Source organism: Amphiura filiformis, chromosome 2 (assembly GCF_039555335.1).
Source record: "Amphiura filiformis chromosome 2, Afil_fr2py, whole genome shotgun sequence".
NCBI lineage: Eukaryota > Metazoa > Echinodermata > Ophiuroidea > Amphilepidida > Amphiuridae > Amphiura > Amphiura filiformis.
Window position 1 is genome coordinate 4,748,732 of NC_092629.1, and position 12,945 is coordinate 4,761,676.

General features: G+C 37.6%; 1 protein-coding gene across 1 annotated transcript; it reads left to right on the plus strand.

The window, feature by feature from the left end:
- The first annotated feature begins 236 nt into the window (after positions 1-236).
- On the plus strand, positions 237-9,583 carry LOC140145802 (uncharacterized). The gene is made up of 4 exons (XM_072167479.1): positions 237-294; positions 2,945-3,352; positions 4,653-5,218; positions 5,686-9,583. The coding sequence occupies exons 1-4, from the start codon at positions 240-242 to the stop codon at positions 9,139-9,141; spliced, it is 4,485 nt and encodes a 1,494-aa protein (XP_072023580.1). The 5' UTR covers positions 237-239; the 3' UTR covers positions 9,142-9,583.
- Positions 9,584-12,945: the final 3,362 nt, after the last annotated feature.

A 12,945-nucleotide genomic window follows, 5' to 3' on the forward strand; every position in this document is an offset into this window, starting at 1 on the left:
TTATTCAGTTGAAATCCATACGTCCCATTCGGAAAACATGACCGTAATCTCAAACATAGGGAGTGACTTTCAAAATGGGGTTACCTGATTGGGCGACTCCATTTGAAATTTACACTCTCTGTGTGGGAGATTATTAAGGTCATGTCTTCCATAGGGGGTGTATGGATTTCAACTGGAATAGCTTATTGTTGTTTGTCTTTTTATAGATCGATATGGGGAATACGACTTCTGTGTCCGTCATGAAGCTAGTAGAAGCAGGGATGGTAGAAGAAACGGAGCAATTGGGACACTACGGTAAGTTTCTATTACATATGTGACGTGTCATGTCAAAAGGAGACACTTTTGGGCAGGATCGTAAATGGAGATATAGCCAAAAATCGGCCCGGAGGTGATTTTTTCATAATTAGGGTTTGTTGCGAATTTGTGATGTTATTAATGTTAAAAATATTGTCTGATAGTTTCAGACCGAAATATAACTGGCATCTTGTATTTTTTGAGACATTTTTCAAGTTAATTCCTACTCTCAACATTGTCAATAATATTTTTAAAGACAGATATCTCAATTTCCAATTTTATAATACCATAACTTCATAACTCAATATCTTCGCTTAGGAATGTCCGATTTCATTGGGGAAAACGGCGTTGGGGAGCAAAATATCTCTATATTTAAGATATGTAAAAACCTCAAAATTCATAACCTGCCCAAAAGTGTCTCCTTTTGACATGACACGTCACATATTTCAGTTCAGTTCACAGGCAATTTTCATTGTTATGTTTTATATTACATTGCTGTGTTTGAGTGCTGTGTTTCCAAACACAACATGGAATTTTTTCATTCTTATGCTTTCTATTATAATGCTGTGTTTTTGGTGCTGTCAAATACAACATGGATTCACAGCATGGAATTTTTTCATTCTTATGTTTTATATAAGAGTGCTGTGTTTGAGTGCTGATTCCTTGCTGTGTTTGGAAACACAGCACTCAAACACAGCACTATAACATAAAACATAAGAATGAAAACATTACGTGCTTTGTTTGCAAACTCAGCACTCAAACACAGCACTGTAATATAAAACATAAGAATGTAGAGATTTATGTTTTATATTAGAGTGCTGTGTTTGAGTGCTGTGTTTGCAAACACAGCATGGAATTTTTCATTCTTATGTTTTATATTATAGTGCTGTGTTTGATTGCTGTGTTTCCAAACACAGGCATTTTTTTCATTGTTATGTTTTATATTATAGTGATGTGTTTGAGTGCTGTGTTTCCAAACACAGCATGGAATTTTTTTTCATTCTTATGTTTTATATTATATATAGTGCTGTGTTTGCAAACACAGCATGGAATTTGTCATTCTTATGTTTTATATTATAGTGTTGTGTTTGATTGCTGTGTTTCCAAACACAGCAGGTTTTTTTTTTTTTTCATTCTTATGTTTTATATTATAGTGTTGTGTTTGAGTGCTGTGTTTCCAAACACAGCATGGAATTTTTTTTCATTCTTATGTTTTATATTATATATAGTGCTGTGTTTGCAAACACAGCATGGAATTTGTCATTCTTATGTTTTATATTATAGTGCTGTGTTTGATTGCTGTGTTTCCAAACACAGGCATTTTTTTCATTGTTATGTTTTATATTATAGTGATGTGTTTGAGTGCTGTGTTTCCAAACACAGCATGGAATTTTTTTTCATTCTTATGTTTTATATTATATATAGTGCTGTGTTTGCAAACACAGCATGGAATTTGTCATTCTTATGTTTTATATTATAGTGCTGTGTTTGATTGCTGTGTTTCCAAACACATGGAAATTTTTTTCATTGTTATGTTTTATATTATAGTGATGTGTTTGAGTGCTGTGTTTCCAAACACAGCATGGAATTTTTTTTCATTCTTATGTTTTATATTATATATAGTGCTGTGTTTGCAAACACAGCATGGAATTTGTCATTCTTATGTTTTATATTATAGTGATGTGTTTGAGTGCTGTGTTTCCAAACACAGCATGGAATTGTTTTTCATTCTTATGTTTTATATTATATATAGTGCTGTGTTTGCAAACACAGCATGGAATTTGTCATTCTTATGTTTTATATTATAGTGTTGTGTTTGATTGCTGTGTTTCCAAACACAGCAGGTTTTTTTTTTTTCATTCTTATGTTTTATATTATAGTGTTGTGTTTGAGTGCTGTGTTTGCAAACACAGCACGGAATTTTTTAATTTTTATGTTTTATATTAGAGTGCTGTGTTTGAGTGCTGATTCCCTGCTGTGTTTGGAAAAACAACAGTCAAACACAGCACTATAATATAAAACATAAGAATAAAAAAAACCTGCTGTGTTTGGAAACACAGCACTCAAACACAGCACTATAATATTAAACATAGAATGAAAAAAAATCCATGCTGTGTTTGCAAACACAGCAATCAAACACGGTACTATAATATAAAACATAAATCTCTAAATTCTTATGTTTCATGTTACAGTGCTGTGTTTGAGTGCTGTGTTTGCAAACAAAGCACGTAATGTTTTCATTCTTGTGTTTTATGTTATAGTTCTGTGTTTGAGTGCTGTGTTTCCAAACACAGCAGGGAATCGCCACTAAAACACAGCACGATAATATAAAACATAACATATTGTTTACTTTCTAATCCGAAACGTAACCCTAATCCAAAATCATAACCGTACTATTTTGTAACACTCTGCCTAAATCAAAACCGTAATTCTAAATTATATTCCCTAAACGTTATCATCTCATTGGCTGCCGAATTTTGTTCCAGACCTTTCTTACCACGGTGACAAAGTTCTAAACCCTGTGTTAACGCTTGCCCTGCCATGCTTACAGAGTCTAATGACTATCGTCGTATGACTGAAATTTCGTCCGCCCCGTAGTCAATGAGCAATGGATACCTTGCATAATTAACTTACTTTTGTTTTTAATTAGGTTTGGTAACGGACTGGGTAGAAGCATGGAAAGGCAAAAAGCTTAACCCGACTTACGGTGATCGAATTGAGATGAACCGCTTTCAGGGCAAAGATCAGCACTGGGCGTTGTACATCGGCAACAACAAAGTCCTCCATTTCGCCACTACCCCCAACACCAAATCAACAGAAGTGGAAATTAGAGAAAGCGACCTTTACGAAACGATTGGAACTTCAGAAGCAAGAATCAACAACTCCGACGACAAGAAATTCTTTACGCCAAACTCCATGCCAATCAGCCTTGACGTAAAAAGGCGTATTCAGACATATAAGGATAATTGGCCCGATTACAACGTCGATTTAAATAATTGTGAGCATTTTGTCAACTATTGCCGTTATGAAAAGAGATTCTGCAAACTGGGACACTACGGTAAGTTTCTATTAGTGTTGGAGATTTCAGTTCACTCGGACTACGGACTAAAGTTGTCATATGTATTTGGCCTAATTTTTAATCTATGCTTATCATGCTTATGGTGCCATTTCAACAGTACTCCCATTTAGTAGAAAAGGGTCCACTGGTCCAAAAATGGGTTTCGCTAGTCTGAAAAATAGAAAGGGTTCACTACTCCGAAAATTGGGGTTAGGTTTAGAAATCAGAGTTAAGCCGAATTTATACTTGATCACTTGTGCAGAAAATCAGATCACTTGTTCAGAGTATAGCTACATTTCCAGAGGGTCGAGCCGATCAGTCGATTCAATTCGCTGAGGCAATTTGCTTTTGTGAGTTGAAGAATCTCAACTTCCCAGTGATCAGTGGTGTCGCTTGACAATTGACATTGACGTGAATGCATCAACCAATCATTTCCAACCAACTGGATCTATTATTTTGCTAATTAATTTCTCTTTCTCGATTTTTAACTTTCGAGGATGAGTTAATTCAAAACAATAATTATTGAGAGCAATGGATGTTCTGAAATGTATTTTGTAGCGTTTAGAGCATTTAAATTGTCGTCTGCAATCGCTATCGCCATGATCGATGTGATAAGTATAATTGCAAAAGCGACGAGCGATGCATCGCAAAATTCGGCGATTGGCCATCGCTTACCAAAAGCGGTACATCGCAATCGCTCGGCGATCGAGTATAAATTCAGCGAACTTTAGACTAGCGGTCCTTAGGACTAGTACTATCGGACCGTATGGGGTGATTAAAAAAAATAAAGGACTGTACCCCCAAATTCGCCAAATGTTTTCATATCTTTGCGGAGATTGTACATCAGCAAATAAAATATCCAAGAAAGCAGTGATAAATGTCCGGTGTAAGTAGACATTTTTAATTTAGAAAATAAGTGATTGGTTGTAATCTGAAGATATTGCACTTTTAAGTTATCATACCATTATACCAAACGGAGCTAAGTTTACCTATTTTCGCTATATGCCCAGTAACCAAATGTCAACGCCCATTATTATTTGGAAGTGATTGCCAATATTTTGATTGAGAGAAACCGCTATCAGGGGCGTTGAACATTCAAAAATGTCAGAATTGTGCACTTGCATATGCGATTTGGAACCAACATGAAAAATGCGTTAAATTGATATTTTGAGAAAATATATTTCAAAACTTGGACTTATTATGTTGAAGCCTATAGCACGTAAAGCATTAAATGTGGGTACCTGGCATATTTCAAGCTCCTTTCATCAACTGTTAACTTCTTCTTCTTTTCTTCAATTAGGTTTGGTAACAGACTGGGTAAAACCAAGCAAAGGCGGAAAGCTTGACCCAACTTACGGGGATCGAATTGAGATAGACCGCTTTCGGGGCTATTATCAGCATTGGGCGTTGTACATCGGCAACAATAAAGTTGTCCATTTCGCCATCGCCCATGTAGGCCTATCAATAAATGTCAAAATTCAAGAGAGCGACCTTTACGAAACGATTGGAACTTCAGAAGCAAGAATCAACAACTTCGACGACAATATCTACTTCACGCCAGACACCATGCCAACCAGCCTTGACGTAAAAAGGCGCATTCAGACATATAAGGATAATTGGCCCCGTTACAACGTCTATTCAAATAATTGTGAGCATTTTGTCAACTATTGCCGGTATGAAAGGAGATTCAGCAAACAAGTCGACATCGACATACGTCTCATCTACGATCCTGAGATCCCGCCAGCGGTTGCGGCAGCAGCGGCTACTGCAGCACGGAACCAAGCCGGGAGCCGCAAACAGAGGGCAGCGCTGGGGAGAGTGGTCAAGATTGGAACTCTCTATGACATCAGAACAGACAGTTTTTTGGTAAGTTCTTGGTAGTTCTTGCATCATAGCTGAGGGCCTCGGAAGTATCGCTGTATAGAGATGCGCTAGTTAGAGCTGCTTATTAGTGGATGCTTATAGGGAGGGCACATTATTTAGCAAAATCTGATTATCCTTATATAACATTTGATGAAGTGTGCCTTTAAGCCCAACAGGTGATAGTAACATATACACTGTTGTCATGGTTGTCGTAGGCTGAAATATCATTTTTAGAAAGGTATGAAAGGAAGGCATGTTTTTGTTGTTTTCTCTATTAGGCTGATATCTAAATGAATAGCGTCTTTGAATAACTCGTATTTTGGTACGTATTGTATCACTGTCTGTGTTTCAGCAATTTATCAATGGATCATGATTTACTGTGTTAAATAATATAAATTCCCAAATGCTCCACTTTTTTTTTCTTTTCTTTTTCTTTCTTTCTAAAAGAATTGATGTTGATTCATTTTCAGGGCGATACTCTATTTGGCTCAAAGCTGGGTGACGAAGCTGTAGACACCGTGGAAATTAGGAATACTTCAATGGAACTTGTATTGACAGACACCTTACAAGAGAAGTTCAACAAACTTGAAGTAGAAACAGAGCTTCAGGCGAGTTTGTTGGCAGGCCTCGTCAAGTTGAACGGATCAGGGTCATATTTTGAAGAGGAAAGAAAAAGCGATAGGGCCCAAAGAATGAGTCTACTTTACAACTTGAGAACAGTCAATGAAGAGGTAATGATTCGCCAGAATAAGGATAAGATCGACATGAACATTCTGTCACCTTCGAATGGACAGCTCGTCAATGCAACTCATGTTGTTGTTGCCATTGATTGGGGAGCATCTTGCTCGGTTACCTGTGAATACGAAAACGAAGAAGATGAAGATGTCACCGAAGTCAAAGGAGCTCTGAGTGCTGAGCTTGAAAAGCTGAAAGCGCTAATTGATGACAAAGGATCTGATAAAGCAGCGTATGATGATAAAAACAAGGAAAGTCACAAAAAGTTCACCTACAAATGCAAAGCAGATGTTACAGCTCCTGACAAAGACCTCCCGGTTACATTCGAAGGTGCGGTGGAGCTAGCAAGAAATCTCCCAAGTCTCGTTATGGGCACAAACAACGGGAAGGGGGTTCCGTTGACCTACATGTTGATGCCACTGGATGCTATCGTCAAGATGTGTAGGCTTCAAGTGCAGATTCAAACACAATATAGAGCAATCGATGACCATATCATCAAGAAGTGTGCACAGGTCGTGGAAGGAATCACGAAGAAGAGGCAAACACTCTATGCTATTCATAGAGATCTGCATGTATGTGCAGACTATGTCGCAGAAGGATCTCTCGTTAGAATTGATGATATTTTGGGGAAGTTTGTTGTGGAAGAATCTGGTTTCAAAACTAGGCTTCAAAAGTTGGTAAAGAAAGTAAGATCGTGGGCTGAAGACGTTTCTTCTCTTGAAGCATTCCTTACTAACGAAATGTCTGAAACATCTGTTGTCTCAAAGTACAACGATGAAATTCGGAGATTTCAAAAGGATTTCATAAAACTAAAATCAATCAAATCATGGAAGAGCAAAGGAATCATCTACGTTGGTAGAAAGGATAATCCAGCTTTGGATGACAGGAGAAACGTCTATGTGTTCTACAAGACTGTCGATGAAGGGGACAAGAATAATCATGACAAAAATCAAGAGTTCTTTTTGCGACTCCAGAAAACGCATGCACACGATGATAGAAACTATAACTTTATCGTTGTAGACCAAGAAATAAGAAAGGATCTTTGGCCAGCTAGCAAAGAGAAGGCAAGCATTCATATGTTTTTAGACGGCAGGCTAATATCAATGGACCTGTATGCCAAAGAAGGTCAAGACTCAGAAATGTGTTTGATCAAATTTGATAGGCCGGTCTACCGACAAATACGCCCAAGCAACCGAGCACGTGTCAAGCTAAGATGTCCAAATGCTTTGATCGGAAATGGTGAATGTACAGGTAACCCAGTCATCTGGATGTGTTGCAAATGCAAACAGGTGGTTGAATATGGCATAGAAACCAAACTCCTTTACTGTAAATGCGGAGAATCGGATCCCAGAAAGTCACTCTTTCGCTGCAATGAGAAGGATCACGGCATGGATTATGTCAAGTATCCAGATGATATTCTAGCTGATGAGTTGTCCCGGCACAGGGCAATACAGGAGAAAAACATATTGATCCTCGGTGAGACAGGAGTTGGCAAATCTACATGGATCAATGGTTTTATCAACTACAATTACTTCGCTGATATTGAAGAAGCTATCAATTCTAGGGAGTTCCATGTTCTGATACCATCACGTTTTACATTCACACAACAAGGAGAGGAAAAGGAGATACTGATTGGCGAAGCTGACGCCAATGAGAACATGGAAGTTGGTAAATCTGCTACCAAAAAGCCTCGTTCCTATGTCTTCCATGTAGGTGATCAGATAATTCGTTTGATTGATACACCCGGAGTAGGGGACAGTGAAGGTATAGAACAAGACAAGAAAAACTTTGCCAACATACTGTCATACCTGACTTACTACCAAGAGATCCATGCTGTGTGCATACTTCTCAAGCCGAATAACTTCCGTCTTACAGCAATGTTCCGCTTCTGTATCCAAGAGCTCTTAGCTCATCTGCATTCATCGGCCAAAGACAACATTGTCTTCTGCTTCACAAATACTCGCGCAACATTCTACCAACCTGGAGACACCTTACCTGTCCTCAATAAAGAGCTTGACCAAAGAAAAGTCGGGATTAAAGCTACCCCACACAACTACTTCTGCTTTGACAACGAGCCTTTTCGCTTTTTGGCTTGTTTAAAGAATGGAGTTATATTCAGTCAAGAAGACATAAACACATATGCTGAAAGCTGGAACAGGTCTGTTGAAGAAACGGAACGCTTCATCGAGCATATCAGCACCTTGAGGCCGCACAAAGTAAGGAATACTTTGAATATCAATGAGGTCCGAAGAATCATCGTGGCTTTGAGCAAAATCTTAGCAACAATAGCCAAGACAATCCAACAGAATGCTCAAAGTGGCATCGAAGCCAAAATGCAAATTGACCTGTACGACAAGGATATGGATAGTTTAAAAGCCAATCTAAAGGTCAATGGATTTGGCATTAGGCACGTTCCGTTACCATATCCCAGAACGATCTGTGCACATTCCAACTGTATCAGATATGTTCAAGTTGGTAAAAGTCGCGTTCAGAACGCGTTATACGACCAAATATGTCATCACTATTGCCATTGTGTGAGTGGAATTCCAACAGAAACAACAAACGACTCTAGATTGCAACGTTGTGCGTGCATAGGTAGGAATAATTATTGTGTACATTGCGGACACCATTACACCACTCACATGCACATCAAATATAGCACAGAGGTATTTGCAACACAATTCCTATCTGATGAGGTTCAAGCACAAATCGATCAAAAGATAAGCGCCAAAGAAGCAAAGGAGGCTTTCAAAGAAGCAATTGATAACAAAAGTAGAGAATTGACGGAAGAGCAACGAATCATCATGAAAACCAGCGCCAAATATGTCTCTTTCCTCAAAGCAAATGCTACCACATCCTACAATGACGCAGTTGCAGACTACCTAGACTTGTCCATTCAACAGGAGAGAAACAAAGCAAAAGAAATCAGAAATGAGCCACTGCTAGACAAAATGCAACGTACGAAGAGCCAGTACGAACAAGAAAGGAGGATCTTGGATAACGCAATTGCGGAAAACACTGGTGAAAACATACATACCCCAGAGGTTATGAAGCTTCAGGAAGAGCTTTTTCGTCTTAAACATATGGGCAAAACATTGAAGGATCTTTTTCATGGATGTTCTATCTCAACATCAGCAAACAACATTGCATTCAAAGAGAAGACCGCTCCCATTCGACAAAATGTGACATAATTCACAGAGCAGTCAAAAGGTATACTGCTCCCATTGATGAAGAAGAGAACCTCTTTAGGTTTCTCTAATTGGTGAATATTGTAAAATTGGACATCATCATTTCTAAAAGAATTCCTACGTAAAGAACTATCTGATTAAATTTCCGACTATACAAAATCAAAATCGATAATTACAAAAGGATGCCAACATAGTAATGTAAACTGTCTAAAATCATGGAACACTAAAGAAATAATCTCCAAGAAAAGATGACTTCACTGTAAAACAGTAGACAAAATGTCTACGTGCTCTGCAATACTGACGATGAAAATTGCAAGAACGATTAGAAAACGCAACTAAACAAAGTGTAACGGGATTTCCCCTCTATAAATAGCGTGTTTTTCCATTATTTTGCAAGCCAAATAATCACGTGTTTTGCGGCCACATCAAGGTATTTTTTGTACCACACTTAAGGTGGTTCTGGACCCATTTTGGAAGTGCTCTATTTATGTTTTAAACATATTAATTGAGTAGGGCAGAGAACACTGATCCGTATGCCTTTTGTTTGAAGCTAATCGGACATACGGTTTTCATAATACATACATTTTAAATGTCTTTGTATTGTATTGTTTTTATCAATAATCAATACAGTTAATGAGCTAATATGACTTGAAAGTGCTCATTAATATGTAATTTTGCCAATATTTTGCTAAAATCAATGCATAAATGTTCATAACATTTTTATTTAACAGAATATTGGTTTCAAACTTGGTCAAAGTGTTCCTAATGACTTCCAGATAATTTATGCATAATTAATGAGCTAGCCGCCCTAATTTGCATAATTAATTAGCATTTATGCAAATTAGCTCATTAATTATGCAAATATGCAAATGAGGGGCGGCTTCACTATATAATACATTAGAACATATTAGAAACACTTTGACCAAGTTTCAGGGCAAAAGTATGCAAAATAAAAGTACCATGAACATTTATGCATTGATTTTTAGCAAAATATTGGCAAAAATTACATATTAATGAGCCTTTACAGTCCTTTTAGCTCATTAACTATATTGATTATTGATAAAAACAATAAGATACAAAGAAAATATAATTTGATGTAGTAAAGAAACCGTATGTCCGATTTGCTTCAAACAAAAGGCATATTGATCAGTGTACTTTACCCTACTCAATTAATCTGTTTAAAACATGCTCAAAGCATTTCCTTATTTCTAGAAAATGCATCCAATACCACCTTAAGTTGTTATTGTAAAGTTCTCCATTGTATTCAGCGCGTATAAGCACCGTCAGTCAGGAAGCGGCTTCGCCCTTTGTGAGGATTTGGAGGTCACGGACGCTGATTGGACGGAGGTCAGCTCAGGATTGAGAAACTTGTCAGACCGGGAGACCGACCGACTATGTGCAGACCGTGTTACGTGATGGATAGGCGAGTAGAAAGCGACGAGAGAAGACAATATTTCGACAAATGGACGGATAATATTACTTTTGTATGTTTTTCTGGAGGAGTAAGACGAGAGTTTGGAAGAGATGAAGGTTACTTTGACAATATTTTCGTGTGTAAAAGACCGAGCAATGGACGATACAAATTACCCAGTTGACGAGTTGTAATTGCGACGACATTTTACTTCGTAGTATGCTGAGAAATGGAGAAAGATTCACATATTTGAGTGGATATTATCGCCTGGATTGGAGTTACATCTTCAATGGAGTTTTGGGCAGCTCATGACGTACGCAATGGACATGGTATTTTAACGAAGTGATAAGCAATTAGCGAAGACGTCATTTTCTTGCATCGCAATGGACATTTCGCAGTTAAAAAGCTGGCCAGCAAAATGTCGGATTTATTAATTTCTTCGAAAGTGCACTCGCGACAACGGCAGACAAGCATGATCAACAGGCGACGACATTGGACATTGTGTGTATAAATTTAATGTGAGTTTATGATTTTGATATGCATATCTAAATGTAAATAAACAATTTGTGCTTCTTGAGGGGGGATGAGTGAAACAAAATGTTTGCCAAATTGGGATGTGTTTTGTGCAATGTTTTGGGTTTTATTTGTTTTAAACATTGTTTTGAGAGTCAAAATATCCGAAATTGGGTCAGATCAGGTCATTGTTTGGCAGGGATTGGGACAAAACCTTGTGGAAAGTAAATTGGGTTAAAATATTATGTTTTTGCAGAACAAGCAGCACAGATGATTGGAAATTGTCATGACATTTTGTGTACAAACTTTGTGTAAATAAATATTTGAAGCTATTTCATCATGTTGATTGACATTTTGTAGCTAAAGTATGGTGCGCCAAAAGCGTCATAATTGCGATTGTGAGCATGGTTCAGATATTGTGCACTTTGCGAAAAGGTAGGCCAGGTTGAAATAATGTGTGACTTTAAACAACGTGTAGTTGCATAATGTACCAGATTTGTGCATGCTGATTGCGTAATCATATTTTTGGTTTAGGCTAAATGCTCTGTGTATATTAAAGTATGTAGTGGACCATTTGATTCAAGATTTGCATAATCTATCAGTGTTATATATTGGATATGTGATGGTGTCATATTTTAGGCCTTCCCTTACCTTAAATGGTTGTGGTGGAGACTCTTGTGCTTCTGGGTCTCTCTTGCTTTAATTAGTTGGAAAGTATAGTAAAATTGTCAACTTCAGGTCTTCTAGCTTTCGCTAGCCGGTAGTTACCTTTAAGCCCAGTAAAGCACCCCTTAATATCCAATTGTATTTCTGTGTGCATTTTGTGAATGAAAGTTCTTGGTTTATGTAAAATGCTCAATTTGTGAAATGTATAGTAAGCTATTTTCATAAAGATGTGTATTTATAACTTGAGTATGGCGAGCCATTGTTGACAAAATTAGCATTAAAATTGATGATTGTTGTGTGACAAAAATAGAACTTTTGTAATGCGATTAGTGATGCAGTTGTTGTTGAAACCTTGTATTTTTGTGTGTGTTGAAATCTGTCAAGTTGAGTATTGGATAAAATTACACGGGATTTGTGTACCAACTCAAAATGTGTGTTGATGAGTAAACAGGTTGTACTTCATTAAAGACATGTAGAGAACAGAAGAAACCCGAAGTAGAGATACTAGTAACACTGACGGGTGGCTACGGCGTATTACTGCTATACCGGAAGTTTCACTGACTTCTATTTAAGCCCATGCAGACTCCTCGTGCACTTTGAAGTCTGTAGTGGTCATAATGTGTCATTGTATAAAAAGCTTGTTTTTATATAAAAAGATTGTCTTTCAAGTGGAAATTTGCGCAGTGGTGCAGAATGTGTTGATGTGGCTCCCAGCATCGGCTCCCGAAGGTTGTGCGCAACATAGATTTCCATGAGGACATTCGCTAAACATGTGTTCAGTGTGTAGGCGTAATATGGTTTCAAAGATAATGCTTGCAGTGTGCATTCATAATGTCATTTTTGTGAAATAATTGTAAAATGTAATATTAATGTTGGCAATTGCGCTTTTGTGATTTATGCATTAAGGAGTTGCAGATTAGGCGAGTTGTGAGAGAGCTTTTGTGAGAGTTTAGGGACGCGAAGGTTTGAGGCGCTCAAATTGCGAGTTAACATTTGTGTACAATGTTAGAGTCGTGTATTGTTAAGGATTGTGTGAGATTGAAATAGTTGGAGAATTGGCGAGTTCAAGGTAAAAAGGTGCTCAGGTGATACCAGTAGAAAGAAATAGTGTACAGTTGTAGTAGAGACATTAAGGTTCAGGAGTAAGGTAAAAAGTCAATGGTTGTGAGGTTTAGCATTTTAAATAGTTTGTGCATGAAGTTAATAGTGCAGTGACC

Bases quoted from the DNA above. Each gene is read 5' to 3' on its own strand.
- LOC140145802 (XM_072167479.1), top strand. From the start codon at position 240: ATGAAGCTAGTAGAAGCAGGGATGGTAGAAGAAACGGAGCAATTGGGA. The intron at 295-2,944 runs GTAAGTTTCTAT...GTTTTTAATTAG, and splicing joins GGAGCAATTGGGACACTACG to GTTTGGTAACGGACTGGGTA. The intron at 5,219-5,685 runs GTAAGTTCTTGG...ATTCATTTTCAG, and splicing joins TCAGAACAGACAGTTTTTTG to GGCGATACTCTATTTGGCTC.